Source organism: Anabrus simplex, chromosome 2, assembly GCF_040414725.1.
Source record: "Anabrus simplex isolate iqAnaSimp1 chromosome 2, ASM4041472v1, whole genome shotgun sequence".
In the NCBI taxonomy this organism is placed as follows: Eukaryota; Metazoa; Arthropoda; class Insecta; order Orthoptera; family Tettigoniidae; genus Anabrus; species Anabrus simplex.
In genome coordinates, this window is record NC_090266.1 from 525,830,048 (window position 1) to 525,855,353 (window position 25,306).

General features: G+C 37.9%; 1 protein-coding gene across 1 annotated transcript in view; it reads right to left on the reverse strand.

The window, feature by feature from the left end:
• LOC136863587 (putative sodium-coupled neutral amino acid transporter 11) overlaps positions 1-25,306 on the reverse strand; it is a 144,680-nt gene that overhangs the window by 60,899 nt on the left and 58,475 nt on the right. The window contains exons 5-6 of the mRNA XM_068226004.1: positions 12,801-12,871; positions 2,869-3,030 (exon numbers count right to left, since the gene is read on the reverse strand). Coding sequence (XP_068082105.1) covers positions 2,869-3,030; positions 12,801-12,871 — 233 coding nt within the window. The remainder of the gene's footprint in view (positions 1-2,868; positions 3,031-12,800; positions 12,872-25,306) is intronic.

A 25,306-nucleotide genomic window follows, 5' to 3' on the forward strand; every position in this document is an offset into this window, starting at 1 on the left:
TTCTTAAATGACTTCATTCCAAGATGCAAAGGGTGCAATTCTGCCAAATCTGAGGTTATAAGGGGTTTATCCACATTATGATCCGTAGATGAATATTCAGATTTCCGTGATTTTGAGAATAATGGTGAAAGTAACAACATTGAATATAATGAAAGTGCAGGTGTTGACCACTGAAATGCATAAAGAGTGAGAAAAAGAAGTTATACCTACCATCTGATTCTCCAATGGCAGGATAATGTGTTTAGTTCAATCACGCACAATTTTGATGACACAATGCTATTACTCTAGTTATGTTACACAATTAAACAACAGCTTAGGACATTTTTCAGTTATTATTTTTACCCGTTCTTATGCAAGAGACAGTAAATGAAATAAATAAATATTACAAGTTTGTCTCGGCGAAAACACCGCTGAGTTCAAAATAATGTTTACAACATTGGAAAGTTACTACGCCAAAGAAGACATGCATTTTGAATCATGTAAGCTACCAACATTTTGGAATTACCAGTTTTGTACAACCCTTGATTGACTGGTCTGGACAATTTTTTTAAAATGATTTTGTACCAAGATGCATAGGAAATTTTAATGCATTTCCAGTGTTTATCTTTAATTCTTTTTACTGTCAAATTTAGATACTTTTTTACTCAAATTCCACAGCCTTGAAGTTATTGTATTCAGCGCAGCTGTATATTCTTTCATTATTATTTTGATATTTATGTAATTGTTGGCCATTTATATCGGACAACCTTGAATTTGCTAGACATAGTGTACTTATATTTTGTGTTAGAAAGTGATCAGTTTGGGACCTTCCACACTCAGTGTAACAATATAAGACAAGAAATTAAGATCCTCTCCAGTCTTCCCATATTATTTTCGACTTTTATATATCCAAGACTTTATCTCAGCAATGAAAAGGTGAAGAAATGTAATAGGGAGCCTCACATATCTCCCCCATGCTACACCCTGCCCCAGGAGGCTCCAGAAGTTATTTCTCTCTCTTTCTCTGTGCTACCAAGTTACTGCTGGCCTACATAACAGAAATGTAAAACAACCTTAATTATATTTCTGTGGTAAAGCTTAATATGATGCAAAAGTATCTACGTAAATAATGACTGAATCCAGTATGCTGATGTGACTCCAGTAGAGGTGAACGGGAGCATCACTCAACATGTTGCCACATCTTCCATAAATTGTAGAGATCTATCAATTCATCAAAATATTCCACATAATAGATAATAGAGTGGAAATCTTGCAATTTTTCTGTTATTTCTTCAGATACAATAAGCTAGGTGGAAAAGGTTTCAATTAGCAAAAATAATTCCATACTTGTTTCTTAGTGAAGGGAGAACATTTCCAGCATCTTTTCTGACTTGGAATGTGTTAAATCCACATCTTTAACACAACAACATCCTTATTAAGTAGCATGACTACAGTTCTTGACTCTCTGCAGACGAGAGATGTGATAGGAATGTGGGGTGCATGCAGCGTGCAAGTGAGGATCAAGTTGCTACTTGTAATAACAAAGACAAGACCCTTTGTATATAAATAAGCTTACCGTTTCTAACACTTCCTGATTTTTGTACTTTAACAGTGTAGCCTGATTGGTCTAGCCTACAGTATATGTGCAGGAAAAGGCAAAATTTGTTTTAGCAGCTTGTAAGTATTATCAACGGGTAGAGAAAAGTCCACCTATTCAATACCATTAGCTTAATATAGTGTCCAATATAATTGGTGCACAGATTGGGTCATCTTCAGGTATGATCTAATTGGAAACATATGTTTATATACAATCCATAATAAGGAATACAGTTTGGTATGTCTTAATTTAAAATCTAAGTGATCTAATTGATTAAGTCTGACTACACATTTAAAAATGAAGCCAAAATGACCATCAAAACTGCTGTGGTTGGTGTTGAACCATGTCATCATTCTTATAGTAACCAAGTGTTCTTGCAAATGTACCAGGAGTTAAACCCAGGACCCCCCTTGGACAAAAGGCCAATATGCTAAGCATTTGGCCATGGAGCCAGACTATTCGCTCACAGAACGTACCGAACATATATGAAGAAATATCTACAATTTAACACTATCTTAGGCATGATTGCTCCCGAAAGTAACTTCTTTGTAGAGACAGGAGATTGTACACCATTTGTCTGTTAGGTCATCAGCCCAGAGGCTGGTTGGATCCTCAACTAGCATCACCAAAGGCTATGCAGTTATAGGGAAACCACAAAAACCAATGGCAGTATCAAAATGAGGCATACTAGGCAAGATGAGGAGTGAGGTAGTTTGCCATTGCTTTCCTCACTGGGCCAGATAGTGCTATTGTAGCACAACTAACCCTATGAGCAACACCTTTTATGACACTCAGACACACTGTTTGTACTCTGAATGTCATTATTCAGCACCACCCATACCCCAGCTGCTTCCATATTATCACAGGCATGGATGAGACTGGGACTTCAGTGGAAGCTACACTTTGCTCTGGCCTGTGCCAAGGTACACCATTTAGTTTAGATTTATATCACACTACAAAAAAGTAAATTATAGCTTTTACCACTGTAAGATATTTTATTTGGAGATATAGATATATCTTCACATTATATTCAGTAACTTATAATGTAATTTTGCTGCAAAATCTTTGATCCATTTCATATACAAAACCAATTACTGCTATATCTTTGACATACTGTATAACAAATTTGAAATGTATTAAAACAAAACAAATGCCAGTGAATGGATGTACTTCAGTAGTAAGGGACACATATATTACTGGTTATGGTAAAATTATTTCAAAGGTAAATTCTACACAATGAGTCCAGATTAAGATCAAAATATATATTCATATTCATTCAGATGGCTTTGTACCTTGAGTGTGCCCAGTAAACGTAGCATATCCCATAACTCCAAACATGGCTGCAATGATCCATGAGCTGAATAATGACACGTGTGTGACATTGTTCCATGTATGCTGATCAGCAATTTCCATAGACTCGTACAAGAGAAACGTATTATGATGGCACATAAATGCTAAAACAAACACACACAATATTAATCCTTGTCAGTTGCAGTATGTCTTATATCTATAATGTATCAAAATGATATACATCCCTATGTTTCATAACAATGCTTTAGGATAAAATGCAATAGTAGATATAGTCTGGCTCAGAAGGAGACGACTTCTCACTGTCCCCTTTTGTAAATAAGAATAGCCACGAGCTATACAGTAAAACCTGGGTTACAATGCTTACTATGCTGCTGCCTTTAATGGTGGGTGGCATTCTTTGACAAAAGAATTCTGGTATGCAAGCCAAATAAGAATGCCCAGGCTCAGGATCGTATACTTGTTTGTCACTACTCTACAGCTGAAGAAAGATGGGCATTGTTATACTTATTTATGTATAAATTTATCTAAATAACAAACGCTGCTCAACAAGTGTGAGACAGCATGAACAAACTGAAGGAACTTACATTTGTCATGTCAGGGTTCCACCATATTGTTGTATACCCTGTCATAACACATGGAGGGGTTGAATGTTTGCAGTTCCTAGGAAAAAAGACACAGTGTTCTGAGCCAGACTTTAGTAGCCACATTAATGAAATTGATGCAATGCATTACAGAATTATGAGAAAGAGAATCTAATTGGGTTTTTCCAATGTATAAGATGAAAATAATCACTCCTGATTTCAAGACTACATCTGTTAGACAGTTAAACACATTTCTAACACACAAACTTTATGTCATATAAATTTGGAGCTAGCATTGTGCATGGATTACGTACCACGTACAGAGCATCAGAAAATGAATTACAGGTAATATATGGTGCAGTAAAACCCCTCTATAACACCATCGGCAGCAAAAGAAATGTTCGTTAAAGAGGGTGTCCACTCGAAAAAGGTTATGAGAAAAATGAAGCAAGAATGCCTCAAGCTAATTAATTAGGAATGCATAAAGCTACAGATGAAACACAAACTCTTTTAAATTAATCTAAAACAGTGCTATATTTGGGCAATGTGCTATATTGACATGAGAAGGTTGTGGATGCACTGCTGCTGCAATAAAGTACATGGAAGAAGGTAAACACTATATTGGAAACTTATAGTCTTGAACATAGCGTAATCGAGTGAGTTGGCTGTGTGGTTTGGGTCCCGTAGCTGTGAGCTTGCATTTGGGGGATGGTGCCCCACTTCAAAAAATCCTTAACGTTTGTTTGTTTTGCACACTTTGGTTTACCAATGATATTTACACTATGTAGAAAGTCTTGTGGCAAATTTACACCTTTCTCATAGTTTTGGGCACTGCAGAACTCCTTCAGTAGGTTAACAGTACCCAGAGCCTCACAATGTGAAGACACTGCCTTCACTGCTGCAATTATCAGAATCATCGTTATTGTCTTCCTTCATAGAAAAGCAATGTACACATGGATTTATCTTAGAAAGAAGTGTGGGTTAGGAGAAGTTTAATTGGTATTTTTGCAACTTTTGTGTATCCGTGTCCATAATAGGGGGCACCAGCATTAGAGGGGTTTGTTACCAATCTATATATATAAAATAACATGTCCTGACTGACTGACTGACTGACTGACTCATCATCGCCGAGCCAAAACTACTGGACATAAAGAAATGAAATTTTGGTGATACATTTATATTAGGGTGTAGGTGCTCACTAAGGTAGGATCTTTGGATATTCTGTCGCTAAGGAGGTGAAAAGGGGGGTGAATTTTTAAAATGAGGATATGTATATCACTAAAACTTAAAAGTTTACAGACGTTAAAATTGGTATTTGGAATCTCCTTTAACAATCAAGAAACACATATTTGTTTTTGGAAAATCACATTAAGTGGGGTGAAAAAAGTGGGAAAATTGGTTGAACACCTTTTATGAGGAGACTTATACCTCAAAAACTGAAGATGTTACAGACATGAAAATTGGTATTTGGAATCTCCTTTGAGAATAAAAAAACAAACATATTTTTGTGTTTTTGGATAGACTGATGAATAGGGGGAGAATAGGAGTGACAAACAGGGTGAATTTTTAAAAGATTATATCTGCAAATTGAAAAATGAGTTGAATTTTTTTGTATGAGAATGTATATATAGACCAAAAATCTAAAGATGTTACAAACATGAAAACTGGTATTTGGAATTTCCTGTAAAAGTAAAGAAACATAAATAGCTTTTTTTTTTTTTTTTTGAAAATCCACTTAGAGGGAACTGAAAAAGTGGATTTGGTTTTTGGAAAAAAACCCATGGGGGGTGAAAGAATTGAAAAATGAGTTGAATTCTTTTGTATGAGAATGTATATATACACCAAAAATCTAAAGATGTTACAAACATGAAAACTGGTATTTTGGAATAACCTTTAAAAATAAACACGCATTTTAGGGGGAATCAACTTGGTAGGCTTGTTTTGGAAAATTCACTTAAGTGGGGAGTGTGAAAGGAAGTAAAAAAATTGAATTACTTTTCTGAAGAAAGTTATATCTCAAAACTGAAGGTTACAGACATGGAAATTTGTATTTTGATCTCCTTTAAAAATAAAGAAACACACTTTTTTGGTTGGGGAAAACCAACTTAACAGGCAGGGGTAGAGTGAAGAAGGAGTTGAATTTTTTCATGAGGATACTTATATCTCAAAAAGTGATGATGTTAGAGGCATGAACATTTGTATTTGGAATCTTCTTTCAAAGTACAGAAACACATGTTCTTTTGTCTTCAGAAAATCCACTTAAGGGGGGTGAATGAATTGAAAAATTAGTTGAAATCTTTGTATGAGGATTAATTATATCTCAAAAACTAAAAATGTTAAAGAGGTGAAAACTGGTATTTGGAATCTCCTTTAAAAATAAGGAAACATGCATTTGTTTGTTTTCAGAAAATCCAATTAAGGTGCTGAAAAGAATTGGAAAAGCGGGTGAATTTTAAAATGAGTACGGTATATCTACATTATGTGTCAAAAACATGTTAGAGACAAGACACTTGGTATTTGAGGAGTCCTTTAAAAATACAGGAACATGTACCTTTTTGTTTTGGGAGAAGGAACTTGACGGGGGCAGAAAGAAGTAAAAAAATATAGTTGAATTACTTTTACGAGGATACTTATATCTTAAAAACTGAATATGTTACAGACGTGAAAGTTGGTATTTGGAATCTCCTTTAAAAATAAAGGAACATATATTTTTGTTTTCCAAAAATAATTTCAGATGGGGGTGGGGGTGGGGGAAGACTGAACAAGGGGTTGAATTCTTTTTATGGGGATACTTATGTATATCTGAAAAACTGAAGGTGTTACAGATGTGAGAATAGGTATTTAGAATCTCCTTTAAAAATAAAGAAACTTGTATTTACTTTTTACAAATGAGAGAAGACTGTTTCTCACATGTACAGTTCTACGTCACATGGTCGTCTTAGTCTGAAAAGGTAATACCACAAACATGGTTTACAAAGAAGTTCTGGGTAAATGAGACTCAATTTTTGGGCGAGGTTTTATACTTTAGAAATTTTCATATAATGTGTTAGTACAATGCCAAGGAACGATTACTTCGATCAAATTACGAAATCCATGCGAGCAGAGCCACGGTTAATTGCTAGTAAACAATATGGGATTTTATCACAGATCCTGGAAATTGTCCTTTAAGGAAGGATGTCCACTGTTTAGGAGTGTGCAATCAGAAGTGTTTCACTGTAGTAATGTATTATCACTCAAGAAATGAAAAAGTGCGTGGTGTTCTTTGTTCCTTAATTAATCTTTTATTGTTTGCAACCTCTTTAATTTGGGTCTTCCTCTTGTCTTCCCTCTCCCATCTGGGTCTCCATCATTTGTTTTGGTATTCTTCCCTCTTCCAAAGCCATACCCGGGATTTTTTCGGAGATGTTTAGAATTTAAAAAAATAGTAAACAAATATTTTTACTGTCAAATAGATTCTTCAGAAAGAAAATTGTGAGTTATAAAGCATCACCTTTTACAACTCAATGGGTTAAGTGACCAGTTAAAGTCATAGCAATCTGGTGAGCAGAGCACACTTTAATAATTCCATATGTTTATTGAAATTGATTATTTAAATTTAAAAAATATGCCATCTGAGTGTCATACTTAATAGTAAGTTCTTGCATATATATTATACATGAATATCATTAATTTACAACTAATATTTATAGAGTAAAAGTTCCTTTGATTCCTCTTCCTTGGAATAGAACTATTTGGGACCATGCTTGTTCAACCATTAGGCCCATTATTGTTTCATCTTCCTCCAGTGTAACCACTTTCTTTCCTCTGATATGGGGAATAACTTTCTTCTTCATAGTTTTCTTCCTGATAACTGTGGGCTTTCTTCAGGATCTGTCTCCCAGCCTGTCTGTTTTGTAAGTTTGTAACCCCCAGTCTTTTAAGTCCTTCTCAGTATCCCTCAACCCTGTGGTATAGACTTTCTTGTTTTGCCAGAGAGTGAATAGGCAGTTGGTTAGTCAGTTGGAAGAAGTTCTTGCAACATGATCATAGAAAATTACCCTTGTTTTCTTAGCATAATCAGTGAGCCTCTCCATCAGGGAATAGAGTCCTGAATTTTGACATCTCTGGTATTTCCCATCTTCCAGTACCTGGCCTTGGATCTTCCTAAGAACTTTCACTCTTTGATTTCCAGCTTCTCAATCAAGCCTTTTCTGTATAGTGACAGATACTACATGACATACAGGGCCTCCAAGTGGATGCTTCACCTTCAGATTAGGTGACTAGCATCGCTTTTTGTAGGTGCTTTGAGTCACTGGACAGCTTACTAACTCTCACAGAGAGTTTTTCATATTATTTATAATATTTTATTTTATTTTATTTTGCGAAGTTCATTTAGGGCTGGTACAGTTAAAGTGTAATATAATTTTCATAAAACTTGCAAGTGTGTTTGTGATTTTAGAATAAATAACTCATGAGATCACGGCCAAACTGTACTGAGTGCAATGGCCGCACATGTTAACATGCTACAGCTATGGAGCCAAGCTCTGCGTTCGGAAGACAAGTTTGTTTAAAATCCACCGTCAGCTGTCCTGAGAACAGTTTTCTGTTGTTTACCATCCTTACTTCCAGGCAAATGCTGAGACAGTTCCTATTCATAGCCACAACTGATTGCTTCCACTTCACCAGGCGAGTTGGCCATGCAGTTAGAGGAGCGTGGCTGTGAGCTTGCATCCAGGAGATAGTGAGTTTGAATCCCACTGTCGGCAGCCCTGAAGATGGTTTTCCGTGGCTTACCATTTTCACACCAGGCAAATGCTGGGGCTGTACCTTAATTAAGGCCACAGCTGCTTCCTTCCAAATCCTAGGCCTTTCCTATCCCATCATCACCATAAGACCTATCTGTGTCGGTGCGACGTAAAGGCAATAGCAGAAAAAATGCATCAACAACCTCGCCCAATTTCATTCACGAACACTCATTTCATCTTCATTAGTTCCTCAACTGAGGTTGACATCAGGAAGGGAATCTGCCCATAAAATTGTGCCATATAACTTCACATCCTTTCATCCCCAACCCTGTATCAAGAAACAGGACCAAATGGTAGACATACATCATGATCAAGTTGTCACTGTTCACAATTAACAAGTTAACTGGTAATCAGAACGATGCAATAGTGAGACTGGAGTTGCCAAAATGCGACTTTACACTGACTAATGTTGCTAGAGTTATCCATCCTGTTTGCTGCAAATATGATCCTTTAGGTGAGGAAAAACAAAAAGAACTAAAATGAGTATATTAGGAAAAATATGTCCAACATCTGTTGGGATTTTGCACAGACCAATCAGTCATCAATGATCTGCATTTAGGACTGTCACCCAGGAGGCAGATTCCCTTTACCTAGCCTTTTCTTAAAGATTTTCAAAGAACTTGAAAATTTTTCAAACATTTCCCTTGATACTTTCCAATCCTTTACTCCTCATCCTATGAATGTATACTTGCCCCAAGTTATCCTCTTGAATTCCAGTGGCTCTGAATCTGTATTACATCTGTTGGGTTTTCCTCCAGCTAGATGTTCTCTTTGCAAACATTTATTTTCATGCTTCTGAGTCAGGGAATGACCTTTTGTAAATAGGCTGACTTAGGTAAGGGTTTTACAAGTACAATTACTCTAAGGCACATTCAAAACAATTATTTAGTTATCACCATGAGCTGTTTAAAAGTACTTGAAAAACATGAATGCACGAAAAGTATTAGGTACAAAGTCTAATAGGAAGCAAACCAAAACAAAGAAAAATCTTTCTTATCCAGGCCAGGGGCTTTAACCACACTCAGCTAGCTCCTCCATCTTGAGGACTAACAACCACATAAACATGCAATAGTGAATACTGGTATATCCCACAAAATACGGTTGGTGTCACAAAGAGCATCCTGCAGTAAAACAGAGCTTAATCCGCATCAGCGCCGACCCAATATAACTGAGGGAAACGTCAGACAAGTAGAATAATCTCTTAAGTACACCTGAAACAGGATCCATACGAATGGATAACAAATGTGTCCAAACCTGAAGACAACAATTATTATACATTTTATGCGCACAACCATTCAGGTTTATAAGTAGGCTATTTCAATATTTATAATATTGTATTAAGACAAGTCATGTTTAGAGGGATAGGAACATGTGTCCTCTGACTGTTGCTCCCTCTTCATACACTGACCAGCCATTATGTTTGTTCCATTGTATGTTCCTTCAAGTTCCTACGATCTCAGTGCAGGACTTGAATTGACACCTGTTTGTTTCTTTCCAATACCGGTACTTATAAAATTAAAACAACAGACTTTGTTTTCCCTTTTCTCTGTTTGTACAATGCTAATCTAATGCCCAAGCAAAACATGTTTAGAATTAATAACTTGGTGTGGAGTGAAATAATTGAATGGCGGTACAAAATTTATTATGAACATTAAAAACAAACCATATAACTCAACAAAACAAAATTTCTGTTTGTTTCAAGTAAATTTGTTACCTTCATAATGAAACATTTTAAGTTGGCACAGATCTTATATATTTGTTTTATTGTTTATTTTGCAAATGCTTGTTTTCATAATATTACTAATTTAATGTATTTTAAAATCCATATGGGCTGTTTAAATTTGTAAGTTCTTTTTTATTTTGGAGGGCGTTTGAACCCCTCTAACCTCCCTTCTGCATATGGCCGTACCCTCTTTCCTACTCTTAACATATCCAAACCATCTAAGGTTATCCATCTCCAATCTGCCGTAAAACTTTTCTGCTCCGATTTATTTCCTGATGTACTCATTTCTTACTCTGTCCCTTCTTGCCTTTCCAATCATTCTAAAAAATTTAATTTCACTGGCTTGAATTTAATTCTCCTGTATTTTTGTCCGTGCCCATGTGTCCGCTGCATATGTCAGTATTCGACAGTGGTATATCTTATACATCACCTCTTTACACTTCTTTGGTTTTTCCTTCCTCCACAACAGGTTCCTCACACTCTGGTAGAATGCACTTCCCTGTTGAATCCTTTTACTGATCTCCATGTCCAGCCTTGCATCCTACATCAGATCCTTCCAAAGTACTTAAACGTCTCCATAATTTCAAGGCTTTGTCCTATTATTTTTATAATTCCTTTTCCTTTCACATTTTTCCTTTAGTTAACACCATTGTCTTACTCGCCAGCCCTGCGGTGTAAGGGTAGCATGCCTGCCTCTTACCTGGAGGCCCCGGGCTCGATTCCTGGCCAGGTCAGGGATTTTTACCTGCATCTGAAGGCTGGTTCGAGGTCCACCCGGCCTACGTGATTAAAACTGAAGAGCAATCTGACAGTGAGATGGTGGCCCCGGTCTAGAAAGCCAAGAATAGCGGCCGAGAGGTTCCGTCGTGCTAACCACATGACACCTCGTAATCTGTAGGCCTTGAGGCCAAGCAGCAGTAGCTTGGTAGGCCATGGTCTATCTGGGCTGTTGCGCCGTGGGGGGTTATTGTCTTACTCATTCCCACACTGATTTTAATTCCATAATTTACAATAATCTCACTCAACATGCTAAGTTGCCCTTGTACTTCCTCTGTTTGCTCCCCACACCACAATATCATCTGCAAACATTACCTTCAGCTCCCTCTCCCCATATTTTACCTTTGTCTCCTTCACAGTTTCATCCATAAGCATTATGAATAACAGTGGTGAAGCACACTTCCTTGTCATAGTCCAGTTTCATTCCAGAACCACTGTCCTCCCCACACGTCTAGGCCAGTGGTCCACAAAGTGGAGTATACAGAGTTTAATCATGGAGGACGGGGTGCATCTAAAATTGGATGTTTGTAAGCCAAAACAAAATATTCACCTCATTTTTTTAACAATTATTGCTGTCCTCAGATTCTCAGTACAGTAAGCCAGGCAAGAAGCTCTTCTTCTCCTATTCGAAACTAATATACTTTCATGTAAACATACTATTTTACTTAAAATTTCACAATTGCCAAACAAAAAGGTTGGCAATTAGGCCCTGCCAGCAAGAGTTTGGAGATTAGGTGCCGTCACATGTCCTTGACCAAAGCATTTACTCCAGTGCATTTTCAGATCCAGGCTTACCATCCATGGTACTAATTTCCACCCATTATAGCTTAATGACAATAAGTCTCTTGACAATATTACCACCAGTACCTTGCTATGCTTCGAGATTAGCTGATTCTTCTTTCTCAGCCTGAAACTTGTTGTCAGTCACTATAAGGACTGTGAGTGAACAGTACACTGTGCTGTAGAGATGGATTTCTGCACGTTCTGGGTAGAGAGAGTTAACCTGTTTTAATGGGAAATATATAGCCATAATCAGAACTAAAAAGCTGTCACATGAAAGTATTTCATTGAGTGCCTGTTCTCCCAGGAAAGTACCTAAAAATTTAAACACATTTGAAATAAACGAGAGGAATGATATTCACCATGCAACTGTTCACCTCTATAATGAGGTCAATAATGCACGGAAGTATATCATTCGTATCGAAGAAATCCCGCACACTTGCCAAGCTTGACAATGATGCTGGTCACATTGTCATCAATTACAATGGCAGCAGATGTAATTTACCACCAAGTAGTGGTCTTGCACCTTGCTGCGTGGTCCAGGATAATAATAATAATAATTGTTACGGTGGTTGGTGGATTAGCAGAGGTGAAAGAAGGTGCCGGGGTGAATGGGTCTAACTACCAAATCAAAGTTAATTTAAAACTGTAACAAGGTTATATTTTTTCTCTCTTTTTTTTAAAAAAAAGTAACAAGGTAAAAATACAAGTCTAGGAAAGACAAGATTGGTGGTATAAACAGAACTGGGTCTTCAAGCCCTCACTTTACACTTCCTGAGCTACACGCTCAACCTAATAACCTTACTTAAGGGCAGAAATCCCCTAATGCCTGGAGCACATGCTCCCAAAATGTCAATGTCAAGCCTCCCAGAGGCACCTTTACAACACTTGAAAAGAGCTGACACGCTCTCAGTTTCTCAAGCCTCTTAATGGCAATACCAGACTTTACAATTAATTGCCATCAAGGCATAACTTACAAAAATGACACGGGGGTATCTTGTACCCAACCTACTGGGCCTCAGCAGAAAAAGAACAGGTTAAGTAAATGGTCCGAAATACCAAAATGAATAGAGGCGTGTACTTGCACTCCTAAATACTCATTCTAAAACCTAAAAGGCACTAGGACGATGACACAGGGGCTATTCCCAAACTATGGAGGTGACGAAGCTAGTACACCACCACCACCACCACCACCACCAACAACAACAACAACAACAACAACAACAACAATCTGTGGAAAATGTAGCCTATACAGTAGCCCTACTTACCAAATGCCATAATGCCAATGGCAGGAATCACATCCCAGCTAAACAATTGCCATGCATCTTCAGTCAGTGGCCTGTTGAAGTAAATACAAACATATTTTATTTGAAGTAGTTAAGGCAAGAGAAACACTAAAAAGTCATGACATGTAAACTCTAATCTATTTAATGGAGGGAAATACTTAAACAAGTCAGACTGTAAGCTTCTCTACTTAGTTTCCCAAAACAAGTCCTCACAGCCACACTATGACTTGAGTACACATTTCTAGGTAGTCACAATACTGGACCTTTACACTGGTCAAAGAAATGGAAGTTAGCTGCTGACAAGGTACTAGAAGGCTGGTCACAGGAAGTGGTGCATTATATCATTAGACTTTTATGGGCATGAAACACAGAGCCTATAGACATTGTGTCTGTGTGTGGAATTGTTGAACACATCTATTGTTGATGGAAAACTCGTCCACTTTTCTTCTCTTTCCTTTTATTTTATGTTGTACCAACACAGACAGGTCTTATGATGATGGCAGGATAGGAAAGGGCTAGGACTGGAAGGAAATTATCATAGCCTTAATGAAGATATAGGTTGGTGTGCGAGTGAAAGTAGGGAACCAAATTAGGACTGCTGGCAGTGGGGCCATCTGTCGTTGTCCTACTATATGACCTACTATATGAATATACAAGACACTATTTTCAAACTCGTTCATCAGATATCATATACACATACACATTTTGTAAAATCTAATTTCAATCTTAAAGCACTCAGATTATTTTAATCCATATTACAGACACAGTTTAGTGGTAATGGGGGAGAAGTCAGGAGATTTCATTTTTTCTACTCTCTCATGAAATTATTGACTACATTGACTGCATTGACTACATACAGAGCATTTCTGATCAGCTGTGAATTGAGTTGTGTTTGATCTGCCATATTCCTCCCAAGCAGAGTATTGTAAACATGTTGTCTTTATGGTCATAGTTTGCAGAGTTGGTGAAAATGCCAGGTCATTGTGCATTTGGTTGTACCAATAGGCTAGAGATAGGATTTATCATAAAAGTATTTCCCACGGACCCAATTCAAAGGAAGCAATGGACTCCATGGTTAAAAAAGAAGGGTGGTCTCTTACTGATGCATCGTGTTTATGTGAATTAAGTCCATGATACTCAATGTTTTTAAAGGTAACCTAAGCACCCAGAAAGTTCTAATCTACCAGCCATTGCAGTGACAGGTACAGAAACGAATGCTCTAATTTCTAACTCAACAATTGCTTCACTGTACGAGCCTGCAACATCAAGTTGCAGCCTGCCTCAATCAAATACACACACAGTTAACATCTTTGAATGAGAAGTTGCAGCATACTGAGAACCATTAAAAAAAGCTCAAGGAGCAAAATCGCAGACTGAAACACATGTTCTAAATGTAAATGTATTTTTAGACAAAGCAATAATGATATGCATTGCGTAAAGAAAAACCTGAGAAGAGAGTTCAGTAATGATCAGATTTGTTTCTTTAGAGGAAAAAAGACATTTTGGTAGAATGTGACAATAAAAAAACCTCAAATTAAAATTTTCTTGCGGAAATACAGGCTATAAAGAGTTCTCAGAGCAAAATGATCCACTTCCTTCCTTATAAGCCATTCATAGGGAAATCCAGAATATTCACTTTTCGCCTGGCATTCTAGAGGGTGTTATTAAGTTTATCAAAATAAAAGCTGATCTCTATTTCCTTGAAGGAAAAAGTACTATGTCCATTAATGGATGAAATGTCCATTAAGCTTACACCGGGGAGTGAATGTGACAATTCATGAAATACAATCACTGGGAAAGTCACCTTACGTGGACACAATGGGCAAGTTACACATGCTTTAATGTTTATGTTGTGTGGATTACCAAGTAGATGGAAATGGACAATTGCATACTTTTCACTCGAGACAGTACAGATGGTGCTGGATAGAGAAATATTATTTCTGACATTATAATGAAAACCCTAGAAATAGGATTTGGCATTTGTGTAAGATATGGGTGTACCAAATCAAGGATTTTGGAAGAGTGTCAATGTAACTCCACGATGTCACAGGAAGGTTGTTAATTGTTCATTGCATCCTTTTGACGAAAACAAGAAAATCTATGTCATTCCAAATCCAGTTCACCTTTTTAAGAATATTAAAGGCATACTCAAGAATAACAGCAATCACTATCACACTATCAATTACTGCAGAATTTGGCCTACCATTTGATCAGGTTGAGGTATCCCATATAGAGAAATTAATTGCATACCAGCAGAAAGTTCTGATAGTTACTAAAGAAGATGTATACCCACTTCACTTCATCTACTACTACTACTACTACTACTACTACTACTACTGAATGGCTGGTGTTGTTTAGTGCTCCGCGTATTTGCTTAATTAAGTGGTGTTTTAAAGGCTGTGTATGGTTAAAATATATTGCGATTATAAGTGGAAGTGCTGCCCTTCAGAACGCGGCATTATCTCTCTTTGATGAGCTAAAGAGGCATCCCTTTTCTGACAAGGTAAATAGGCCCTTTATATTGCTTTAAATGATTTAAGGTTATGTTTTCAAAGAGAAAAGAGAGTAGAGGTACTGAGAATAGAAATGTCAAATCCAAAGAGGTTGAAATAGACGTAGAAAACCAAAGAGATACTATGTCGGAGGAGGAGCTGGACGTAACCATGGAACTACAGAGTACGAAGACTATGAACCAAAGAGTAGGATTAGAAGACATGCGACTAGAAATTGATAAGTTAGTCAAGCATAGTGAAGACTTATTAGCATTAGTTAAGATGACTCCCAATACCAAAGCGGAGATAAAGAAAGGTATTAAAGAAATGGGACAAATGGCAGAAATAATCCGTAGTCGTTCGTGGGAATGGGAACAATTTGATGTGAATGAAGACCCAAAGGCTAGGAGTGATTTGGAACAAGGCACTACCTCCAGTAAGAAAATAACCCGTGATGTTGGGACACAGGCGCAATTCAGTGACAGAGTGCTAGATATAGAGCAGACCCTCTTGGAAGCTACGTGCTTTGACGAGTTTGCGAAGCTATTGGATAAGGAATGGCCTGACTGTGTTTACAGTAACACGCACGTCATCTCCGGAAATATAGGGAAATTGACTGATTGGGATATATCAATGGTTGTAAATCCCAAACATCTTACAGAGGAGGATGGAATTATGAGAAGCATGAAGAATATGCATACAGAAATCTCTGACTTGCTGAACTCTAATCTGGAGGAAGGTAAGACGAAATTCCTGCGCACTGTTACGCAAACCTACACGAGTCGAGGAGGAGAGCGGGAGAAGCTGCGATATGTATATGTAATACCATATTCATTTAATCAAGATGGAGTAAATGACCTGCAGAGCCTGTATTCATGTCTCACCCACTGGAGAGAGATAATTGAGACTCATGCAAGAAAGAAGGTGCTGATAACTATCCCGGATACTCTTGATCGGAATTATATAAGGAAAATCTTGGAATGGATGTTTCGTAAGAGTGATATTGAAATAGGGTGCTTGGAATCGGGTAAAACGCAGGTAAAACAGGCTGTTTCTGTGGGATTAACATCGAAAAAGAAATCCTTAAAGGACAATACTCAGGAAACAGTTACGTGCAAAGCTGCGGGAAAAACGTACGCCGAATTGCTTAAAACAGTAAAGGAAGGAGTAAACATCGAAAAAATTGGCGTTAAAATAAAACGAATAAGGAAAACAGCAAAGGATGACCTTATACTTACTGTAGAAGGCAAAGGAAAGGCTGACGTATTACAACGTGAGATAACTAAAAACGTCAAGGAAATAGAGGTTTCAACAAAAAGGAAGGAGACAACAATTCTAGTGTACGGTATGGATCCGGATTTAAATGAAAACTATCTCAGAGCAGCACTCTCCTTAGAAGCTGCTGTCGAAGAATCTCAGATCAATATTACGTCCGTAAGACCGGGGAGGTTCGGAAATCTGAATGCTACCGTAATATTGCCAACGGAACCATCGAAAATACTGTTAAAGAAAAAGAAAATAAATGTGGGATGGGCAACCTGTATGGTGAAGGAAAAAGTTACAGTTGCAAGGTGTTTTAAATGTCTTGGATTTGGACATAAAGCGCCACACTGCGACGTTAAGGATGACCGGTCACGGAGCTGTCTAAATTGTGGACAAGAAGGCCATTTGGCGAAGGATTGTGGGAACATTTCGTTTTGCACCATGTGCCAAGTGGAGGGCCACCGCTCAGATCAAATGAAATGCCCTACTTACAGGAAGCTAATATTAGAGGCAAGGAAGTTGAATTTAAACGACCAATAATGGACATACTGCAGGCGAATCTCATGAGGAAATCCGACAGTCATGACATCATGTATGCGACAGCCTTGGAAAAGAAAGTAGACTTAGTGCTTGTTAGCGAGCCAAACAGAAGGCGAGTAGCCGAAGGTGGTTGGTTCACGGACAAAAGATGTGATGTAGCTGCATATTTTTTAAATGATAAGTTGGAGGTGCTAAGCATAAGGGCAGAAGAAGGATATTTGTGTATTCAACTTCAGCAATATCAGATTTATTGTTGCTATATCTCTCCTAACATCCCTTTTGATATTTTCAAAGCTGAAGTAGATGCAATAGTTCAGGACTGCATGGCGTCAGGTATTGAATCTATCATTCTCGGAGACCTAAATGTCAAGTCGCCTCTGTGGGGGGCACCAACTGCAGATCGTAGGGGAGAATATTGGGCAGAATGGATAGCGACCCTAGACTTGGTGGTTCATAACACTGGAATCTTACCAACTTTTTCCAGAGGGAACTCAGAGTCTTTCATAGACGTCACCTGCTCAACGCAGGGTATAGCATCATTCATTGTTGACTGGGAAGTTATGGAAGATGAATCTCTCAGCGACCATCGTTTTATTTACTTTCAAGTTAAGGGATCGAAGAAGCTTAATGATATCACGAAAACGGTGTGGAACTATAATTGGGAAACCTTTAAAATTGCAATCGAGTGGATGTCACAAACTGTAGATACAGTGCAACATACTCTAAAAGATGTAACTGCTGCTCTTAAAGATGCTTGTAGGACCAGCCGATTGAGGGGATCAACAAAATATAAAACACGAGTCCCTTACTGGTGGAACAATGAAATAGACATGCAAAGGAAAGACTGCAATCGCAAGACACGAATTCTTACAAGATCTAGGAAAAAAATCAGCCAGGTCAACTTAATATCATTAGAAGCTGACTATAAGGCATCAAAGAGGCAACTAATGAAGCTAATAAAGGATTCTAAGAGAAATCTCTGGCAAAAGCTATGCGAAGATCTAGACAGTGATATCTGGGGAGCGGGATATAAGATAGTGACCGGTCGAATAATCAACAGGGTACCAGTTCAGCTCCCAGCTGATAGAAGGAAAGCCATAGCAATGGAGTTGTTCCCTTGTACTAATGACAGACTTGAAACGGAATCAGATTTTTGTGTTGCAGAACCGTTCACTGTGGTTGAGTTACAAGAGGTAGCACGCAATATGAAGACTGGCAAGGCACCAGGTGTAGATGGAATCCCACCAGAAGCCATCAAGTATGCAGTTGAGGTGGCACCTGGTTGGATCTTATCAGTCTTCAATGATTTATTAAAAAAGCGTGAATTCCCCGATGAGTGGAAAGTAGCCAAGCTAGTGCTGTTATTGAAGGCAGGGAAACTATCATTAGATCCATCAGCATACAGGCCACTGTGCTTATTAAACACCTTGAGCAAACTTTACGAAGGATTGATTAAAACTAGACTGGAGAAAGAACTTGAACAACAGGGAGGACTTTCTTCGAACCAGTTTGGATTTAGAAAGGGTAGAACCACAACCCAAGCTATTGAGAGGGTGATTCAAATACAGGCAGAAAGCAGTGAGAAATGGGCTGCCTTGATAACGCTAGATGTCAAAAATGCTTTTAACACTGCTTCTTGGAGCATTATTTTGAGAGAACTTCGTAGGATGAACATTTCTCAGTATCTACAACAAATAATCGTTAAGTACTTCAAAGGACGAAGAATACGATTTCATGATTTAGAAGATCTTGAAATGAGTGCTGGCGTTCCACAGGGATCTGTCCTAGGACCCACCTTGTGGAACATTCTATATGATGGTGTCTTACGCCTGCAGCTGACAAAAGGGACAACATCTATTGGTTATGCAGATGACCTTGCAATAGTGGTAATAGCAGAGAATGTAGAAGAACTGACCTTCCGAGTAAATGAATCACTGAGACGAGTTAACCTTTGGATGGTAAATAATAAGTTGAGACTGGCTCCACATAAGACTGAGGCTGTAATTTTGAAAGGTTCCAGGAATTGGAAAAATGTCCGTTTCTTATTAAATGATACAGTGATTATCCCAGGAAAGTCTGTACGATACCTTGGGGTTCTTATTGACAGGAATTGCACATTTGGTGCACATGTGAAGGCAGTAACCCAAAAGGCAGAGAAGAAGGCATCGGCATTAGCCAGACTTATGCCTAACATCGGGGGACCAAGAACAGTTAAGAGACAGATTATGTGCTCTGCAGTATATTCCATTTTACTTTATGCTGCACCTATCTGGCACAATGCACTCAGGAGGAAGATTCACCGAAGAGCTATGGAAAGAGTACAGAGGAAAATGCTGCTCAGAGTTACCTGTGCATATCGAACTGTTTCGACAGCAGCTTTACAAGTTGTAGCTGCCAGTATTCCCATTGACCTCCTCGTTATAGAGAGAAAACTTTGGCATGAAAGGGGTGCAACTATATGTGCTGAGGAAAAGAAAGCCTCGAGGAACCAACTCTTACTAGACTGGCAAGACCGATGGGATGGCACAACCGATGTTGGCCAATGGACAAAAAAGCTAATACCCAACATAGGAGACTGGCTTAAATGTAGACATCGGCAGGTAGATTACTATCTGTCGCAGATCCTGACAGGACATGGAAGATTCGGCGTATACGCCATGAAGATGGGAAAGACGCAGGGAGATGGTTGTCAGTACTGTTCTGAAAGGGATACAGTAGAACACACCTTTTTCTACTGTGTTCGATGGGAAGAAGAACGAAGAAAAGCCTGCCAACAACTTGGCCGACAACTCACGCCAGGGAATCTGGTTCAGATTATGTTAGAGAGCCCGTTTGCCTGGAACACAGTAAAGGCAATGGCGACAAGCATTATGGGGACGAAGGAGAAAGAAGAGAAAGGAAGAACTTAATAACATACATCATTCCATTCTGATGTCATGCCGACAAGCAGTTCCAGAATGGTCTGAGTGAAGAGGGCAGGGGTTTTTAGTTGGTGGAAATCCAACTCCCACACAGAGTGGTGTCTTTAAAAGATTTTCCCCTGCCATAACAAAAAAAAAAAAAAAAAAAAAAAAAACCTACTACTACTACTACTCTACTACTACTACTACTACTACTATTATTACATTTTAATTCTGCCCCTGAATGGGGAGGCAGGCCTATTAGGTGGTAACGCCGTCTCTCAGGGTAGGAGATTTGTTACGGTGAAGGAGATGCACAGAGAAGTTGAGAGGGTTGTGGCCATGGCCTGTACTAGGAACTGTCCCAGCGTTCATCTTAGTGCAGGAGAATGGAACACCATTCTCAGGACAGCCGAGGGTTGGGGTCAGCTGTGAGGTCCAGCCCTGTCCCATCTCCTGATTGCAGAGGCGTAAAGCCACTGTACAGCCATGGCCACCCCTCCTCTGCTCGGTTGGCCAGTCAGAATGCAGAGCTGTTGGACCATGGACCTGCCGTGGCTAGCTGGGGCCGAGACCCACTCTGCATCCACCGACTCACTTCAACAAGATGTGAGTGTCAACTTCGACCAAGGTGATAAGACATTCTGTCAGTAGTGCTCTGAAGTTTCTGGCTGAGGAACTACATCAAAGGACAGATGACCTAGATGTTAGGTGCCATTAAACAATAAGGATCATCATGAACATCAATTACATCAAACAGAAATTTCACTACTGCTCAGTTCATAGATTTGATTAAAAATTGTTTGTACATATGACTTCATGTAACATAACCATGAAATTCAATACACATGATCCTAATGCATAGGCTTATAATGACAAAATTTCCTTCCTCAACAGTTTTGTGGACATCTTCTATATTCTTAAAATAGGGGCAAGAGGTGCTTGGAAACCTTTAAAAACTGGAATTATTCTCTGCAAAAGGTCCATACTTGAGTTGTTTGAGTACCAGTGTCATTAACTTTCAGGTTAACACAAAATTCATTAAAGCATATTTTCAGTCTTGTAACAGCTAAAACATTACAACATTACAATTCAAACAGAACTTGAAGTTGATCATGCTCCCTCAATTCTGTGTATGAAAGGTGTAAGAAAAGAAAACTATGAGGGAGATGATAGAGATGCTCTAATAGGTTTTCTTGATTATGCTAAATAATTAGTGTGTCAGCAGAAAGTGCAAGTGCACGAACCTGAAATACCTCAACATTTTATCAAATGAGACTAAGCTTGACCCCAAGTGAAAAGAATTCTCTAAATGGTTTGTTGGGTTACCGGTATCTAATTAAGAGCATTTGGCAGTATTCCAGGCACTGTGAGGAATGTTTAAAACATTTAGGCAGTTTAGATTCAGGATGTGTTGGAAGTGCAACTTCCTTTCAAATTTTAAATACTACATTAATTTATTGATTTAGAATTTATAAGTGATAATTGAATTTAGTTTTATTTTTGCCAGTAATTCTACATGCCAACTAGTGCACTAACGCCCATTACGAAGTGAGCTGAGAGTCAGCCGAAATCCCGAGCTCCACTGCAAGGTCGGGTGTTAGGGTAGGAACTCCTGAGCCCCTTGGATATGATTTTGAAGTTAGAGGCAAGGTCAAAAAGTGGTGCAAAATTATCTTCCATATAGCTGTTTAGTTTTCCATTAGGTACATTCACAATGTTAGTGGAATACTTTCATTTTCTTTTTTTTTTTGCTATTTGCTTTACGTCACACCAACACAGATAGGTCTTATGGCAATGATGGGACAGCGAAGGCCTACGAATGGGAAGGAAGCAGCCGTGGTCTTAATTAAGGTACAGCCCCAGCATTTGCCTGGTGTGAAAATGGGAAACCACGAAAAATCATCTTCAGGGCTGCCGACAGTGGGGTTCGAAGCCATTATCTCCTGGATACGAGCTCATCGCACGGCCAACTCACCCGGTGGAGGTATACTTTACTAGTGTATGGTATTATGTATCACAGTGAAGTGAATTTTATCTTGCGCTAGAAGTAAATTATACATTTGAGACTTACAGTGTGTTACGAACAAGTGTAGATGTATTTAAGCTGGAAACTCACATCCCACTGAACCCAGCTTGGAAGACTTGGTAACAACAGGCAAAAGTAGTGTAGTAGCAAACTGCGGTAGGGGGTTTCAGAAAGTAGCTGGAAGTGTTCAATTCAGAAACCACTTAAGGCTCCACTCTTTCTGTTACTATTTCATGAGAAATTAAATACTGTTGAAGATAATCCAAGAAGGGAACTCTTTGTTTGAAAAAAAAAGAAAAGGTATTTACTACAAATTTCAGTGAGCGCATTTATGACTGTACCATGGTTGTGTGGCTGTAAGCAATCAAATAAAATGTATTTTTGGCTCTGCCTTTAGGTATTTGCAAAAGAAAAGAACATATGAAACACTCATGTGTATGGCAATTTGAAAAATATTTATAAAGCAGATGAAAGACACAGAAAATCTTTTTATCATATTATCTGTCTAAAAAAAAAAAAAAAGAAGGAAGAAAAAAAAGGAAAAAGAATACACAAATTAAATTTTGTTTAAGTGAACAGCATAAAACAGCTATGGAAAAGTACAATGAAACTATTAAACAGAACAGGAGAATTATGTGTCTTTAATAACTACTGTTTGCTTTCTAGGCACTCAGGGACTTGCTTTTAGAGATCATGACGAAAGCAGTCTTTATCTTTGAAACAAGATATCTATGTTCAGATTTTGAATTTTGGCATGTTACGACAATCAACGTTGAACCCACTTTGGAAACTTCAGTAATTTTTCATGGTACTTCTGACTTTTAGATTGACTGAATATTCTCTCTCTCTGAGGTAATGACTATCAAAGGTACATTTTGTTGCCTTAATTCCTACCTTTTCTCTTCACAAAACAATGGAGAATTATTCTAGCCTATAATATGTAAAGTAAGCAATATTTTCCTTAAATGGTTTCATAATCATTCAGTAACTGCTAAAATGCTATAAAACTACTGCATTAGTTTTAACAATAATCACAAATGAATTCAATGACATGTTTTAGTTGACAGCTTCCTCTACATAGAAAACCATGATATGCCACTGTTTAGAACTCTTATGAGAGGTTGAATTGAATGAAATGTTTCAAAGAGTGCATATTATTGTTTGTAAATGAGCTTACATTTCGGTTTAGAAATTGAAGAAATGTTTTCTAAGTATTTTGATGTATTGATATCACATAGCAAGTTCATTGACATTAAAAAACATTTTGCACCCAAAGTAGAGAATGAAATTTCTGCGATTTCAGTATCTGATTATCATGATTTATTGAACACATTCATAAAAATGTACCAGTACATTGTTTTTAGGCTGAAAATTGATTTGAGAAGAAAGAAACATAAAACTGTCTTTAGCAGCAGATCTGTGGAAGTACATACATCTGTAATTTAAATTGTGTTTGATACACTAAGGTGACAATAATATTTTTGACCAACTACATAAATTATGTTATTGTGGAAGACATAAAGTAATGTGGTAAATCAATGGGCATATTGGTGAATTTCATCAAATGTGCCAGCTTCACTTTGAGCATGCAACTCAAAATGATAAGTACGTGCAAGCATTTAACAACACTGGGCACTCATTTTTAATACTTCTGGGAGAATTTGCTACCTCCAGCAATTCGAGATACTTCTTCTTCACTGTCACCCTAACACATTATAGATCACTTTTATCTTAAATCTTTTATAGCCCCCGATCTGGTCGGCTGTTCACCATCGGCCAGTGGAAATATATGCATTTAAAAATTCACATATATCTAGCGGTGTATGGCAAATACCGGCAAGAAATTTTCTAAATATCAACTACATTGAATAAACAACTAATGAGAGTGATATAAAGAATTAAAAAAGGTTTATTGTTGATATTACTGTTGTCGATATTGTTCATTTTCAGGAAAAGGAAAATATTTCCGCACTCTCTGTCTCAATATCTACTTTGAAAAAATCATTTACAATACAACAGTATAAACGTAGTGATATATCATATATTTCTGAATATAATTCTAGAATATAATTAACTTACTTTGGATGAGAAAAATATAAAGAATAAGAATAAAAATTCAAACATATGTCACCAGTATAAACAAGTTAATTTTACTCCCCGATAAAATTCGCGCATACGTATATCGATGTTTGGCAAATATTGACAAGAAATTTTCTATGTGTAGACTATATAGAATAAAAAATATTCGGAGTTACTAAAATATAAAAAATTAATAGTTGATATTACATTTTTTTTTATTTCCAGGGAAGAATAATTTCTCACATTCTGTTTCAGTATCTATATATATAAAAAATATTTTTTGCAAAACAACAGAATATACTGTACATAATTAAAAATGTATGGCACTAGAGCCTTGATGGGCCTTGGCCTGCGAAGGCCTGCAGTACGCATGGTCAATGAGATGAATCCTCTCGGTCGTTATTCTAAGATTTCTAGACCAGGGTCACCATCTCACAGTCAGATAGCTGCTCAATTGTAATCATTTAGGCTGAGTGGATTTTGAACCAACCCTCAGGTCCAGGTCAAATTCCCTGACCTGGCCAGAAATCGATCCAGTGGCCTCCGGGTGAGAGGCAGGCATGCTACACCTGGCCTGCGAGGACCGGCATATGTGTAATGACAGAGAATTTATTTCTGAATTGTGGAGTTTTATCTCCCATATGCAGTTATCAGACTGTGCCTCTTATATAGGCTTCTGATAAGTTCACCTGCATACATCCCAGCGTCAGTGGGTAGGGTCTGACACATCCCACTCTGATGAGTCTAGTGTCAGACATAAGACGAAATGTTGGTTAATAGAGCAAATGCCTGAAAAGCCTTACACCGATCTGTTTTTTGACATGCTCTATTAGTGGAAAAATATCTAATTCCCTCCTTGGGAACTTAGAATTTCCATTTGGAATTGCTAGGCGGGCAATAATTCCATTGTGGAGTTTTATCTCCCTTATGCAGTTATCAGACTGTGCCTCTTATATAGGCTTCTGATAAGTTCACCTGCATACACCCCAGCGTCAGTGGGTAGGGTCTGACAATCCCACTCTGATGAGTCTAGTGTCAAACCTAAGACGAAATGCCGGTTAACAGAGCAAACGCCTGAAAAGCCTTACACCGATCTGCTTTTGACATGCTCTATTGGTGGAAAAATATCTAATTCCCTCCTTGGGAACTTAGAATTTCCATACTTTTGAACTTGGAAAGGTTATA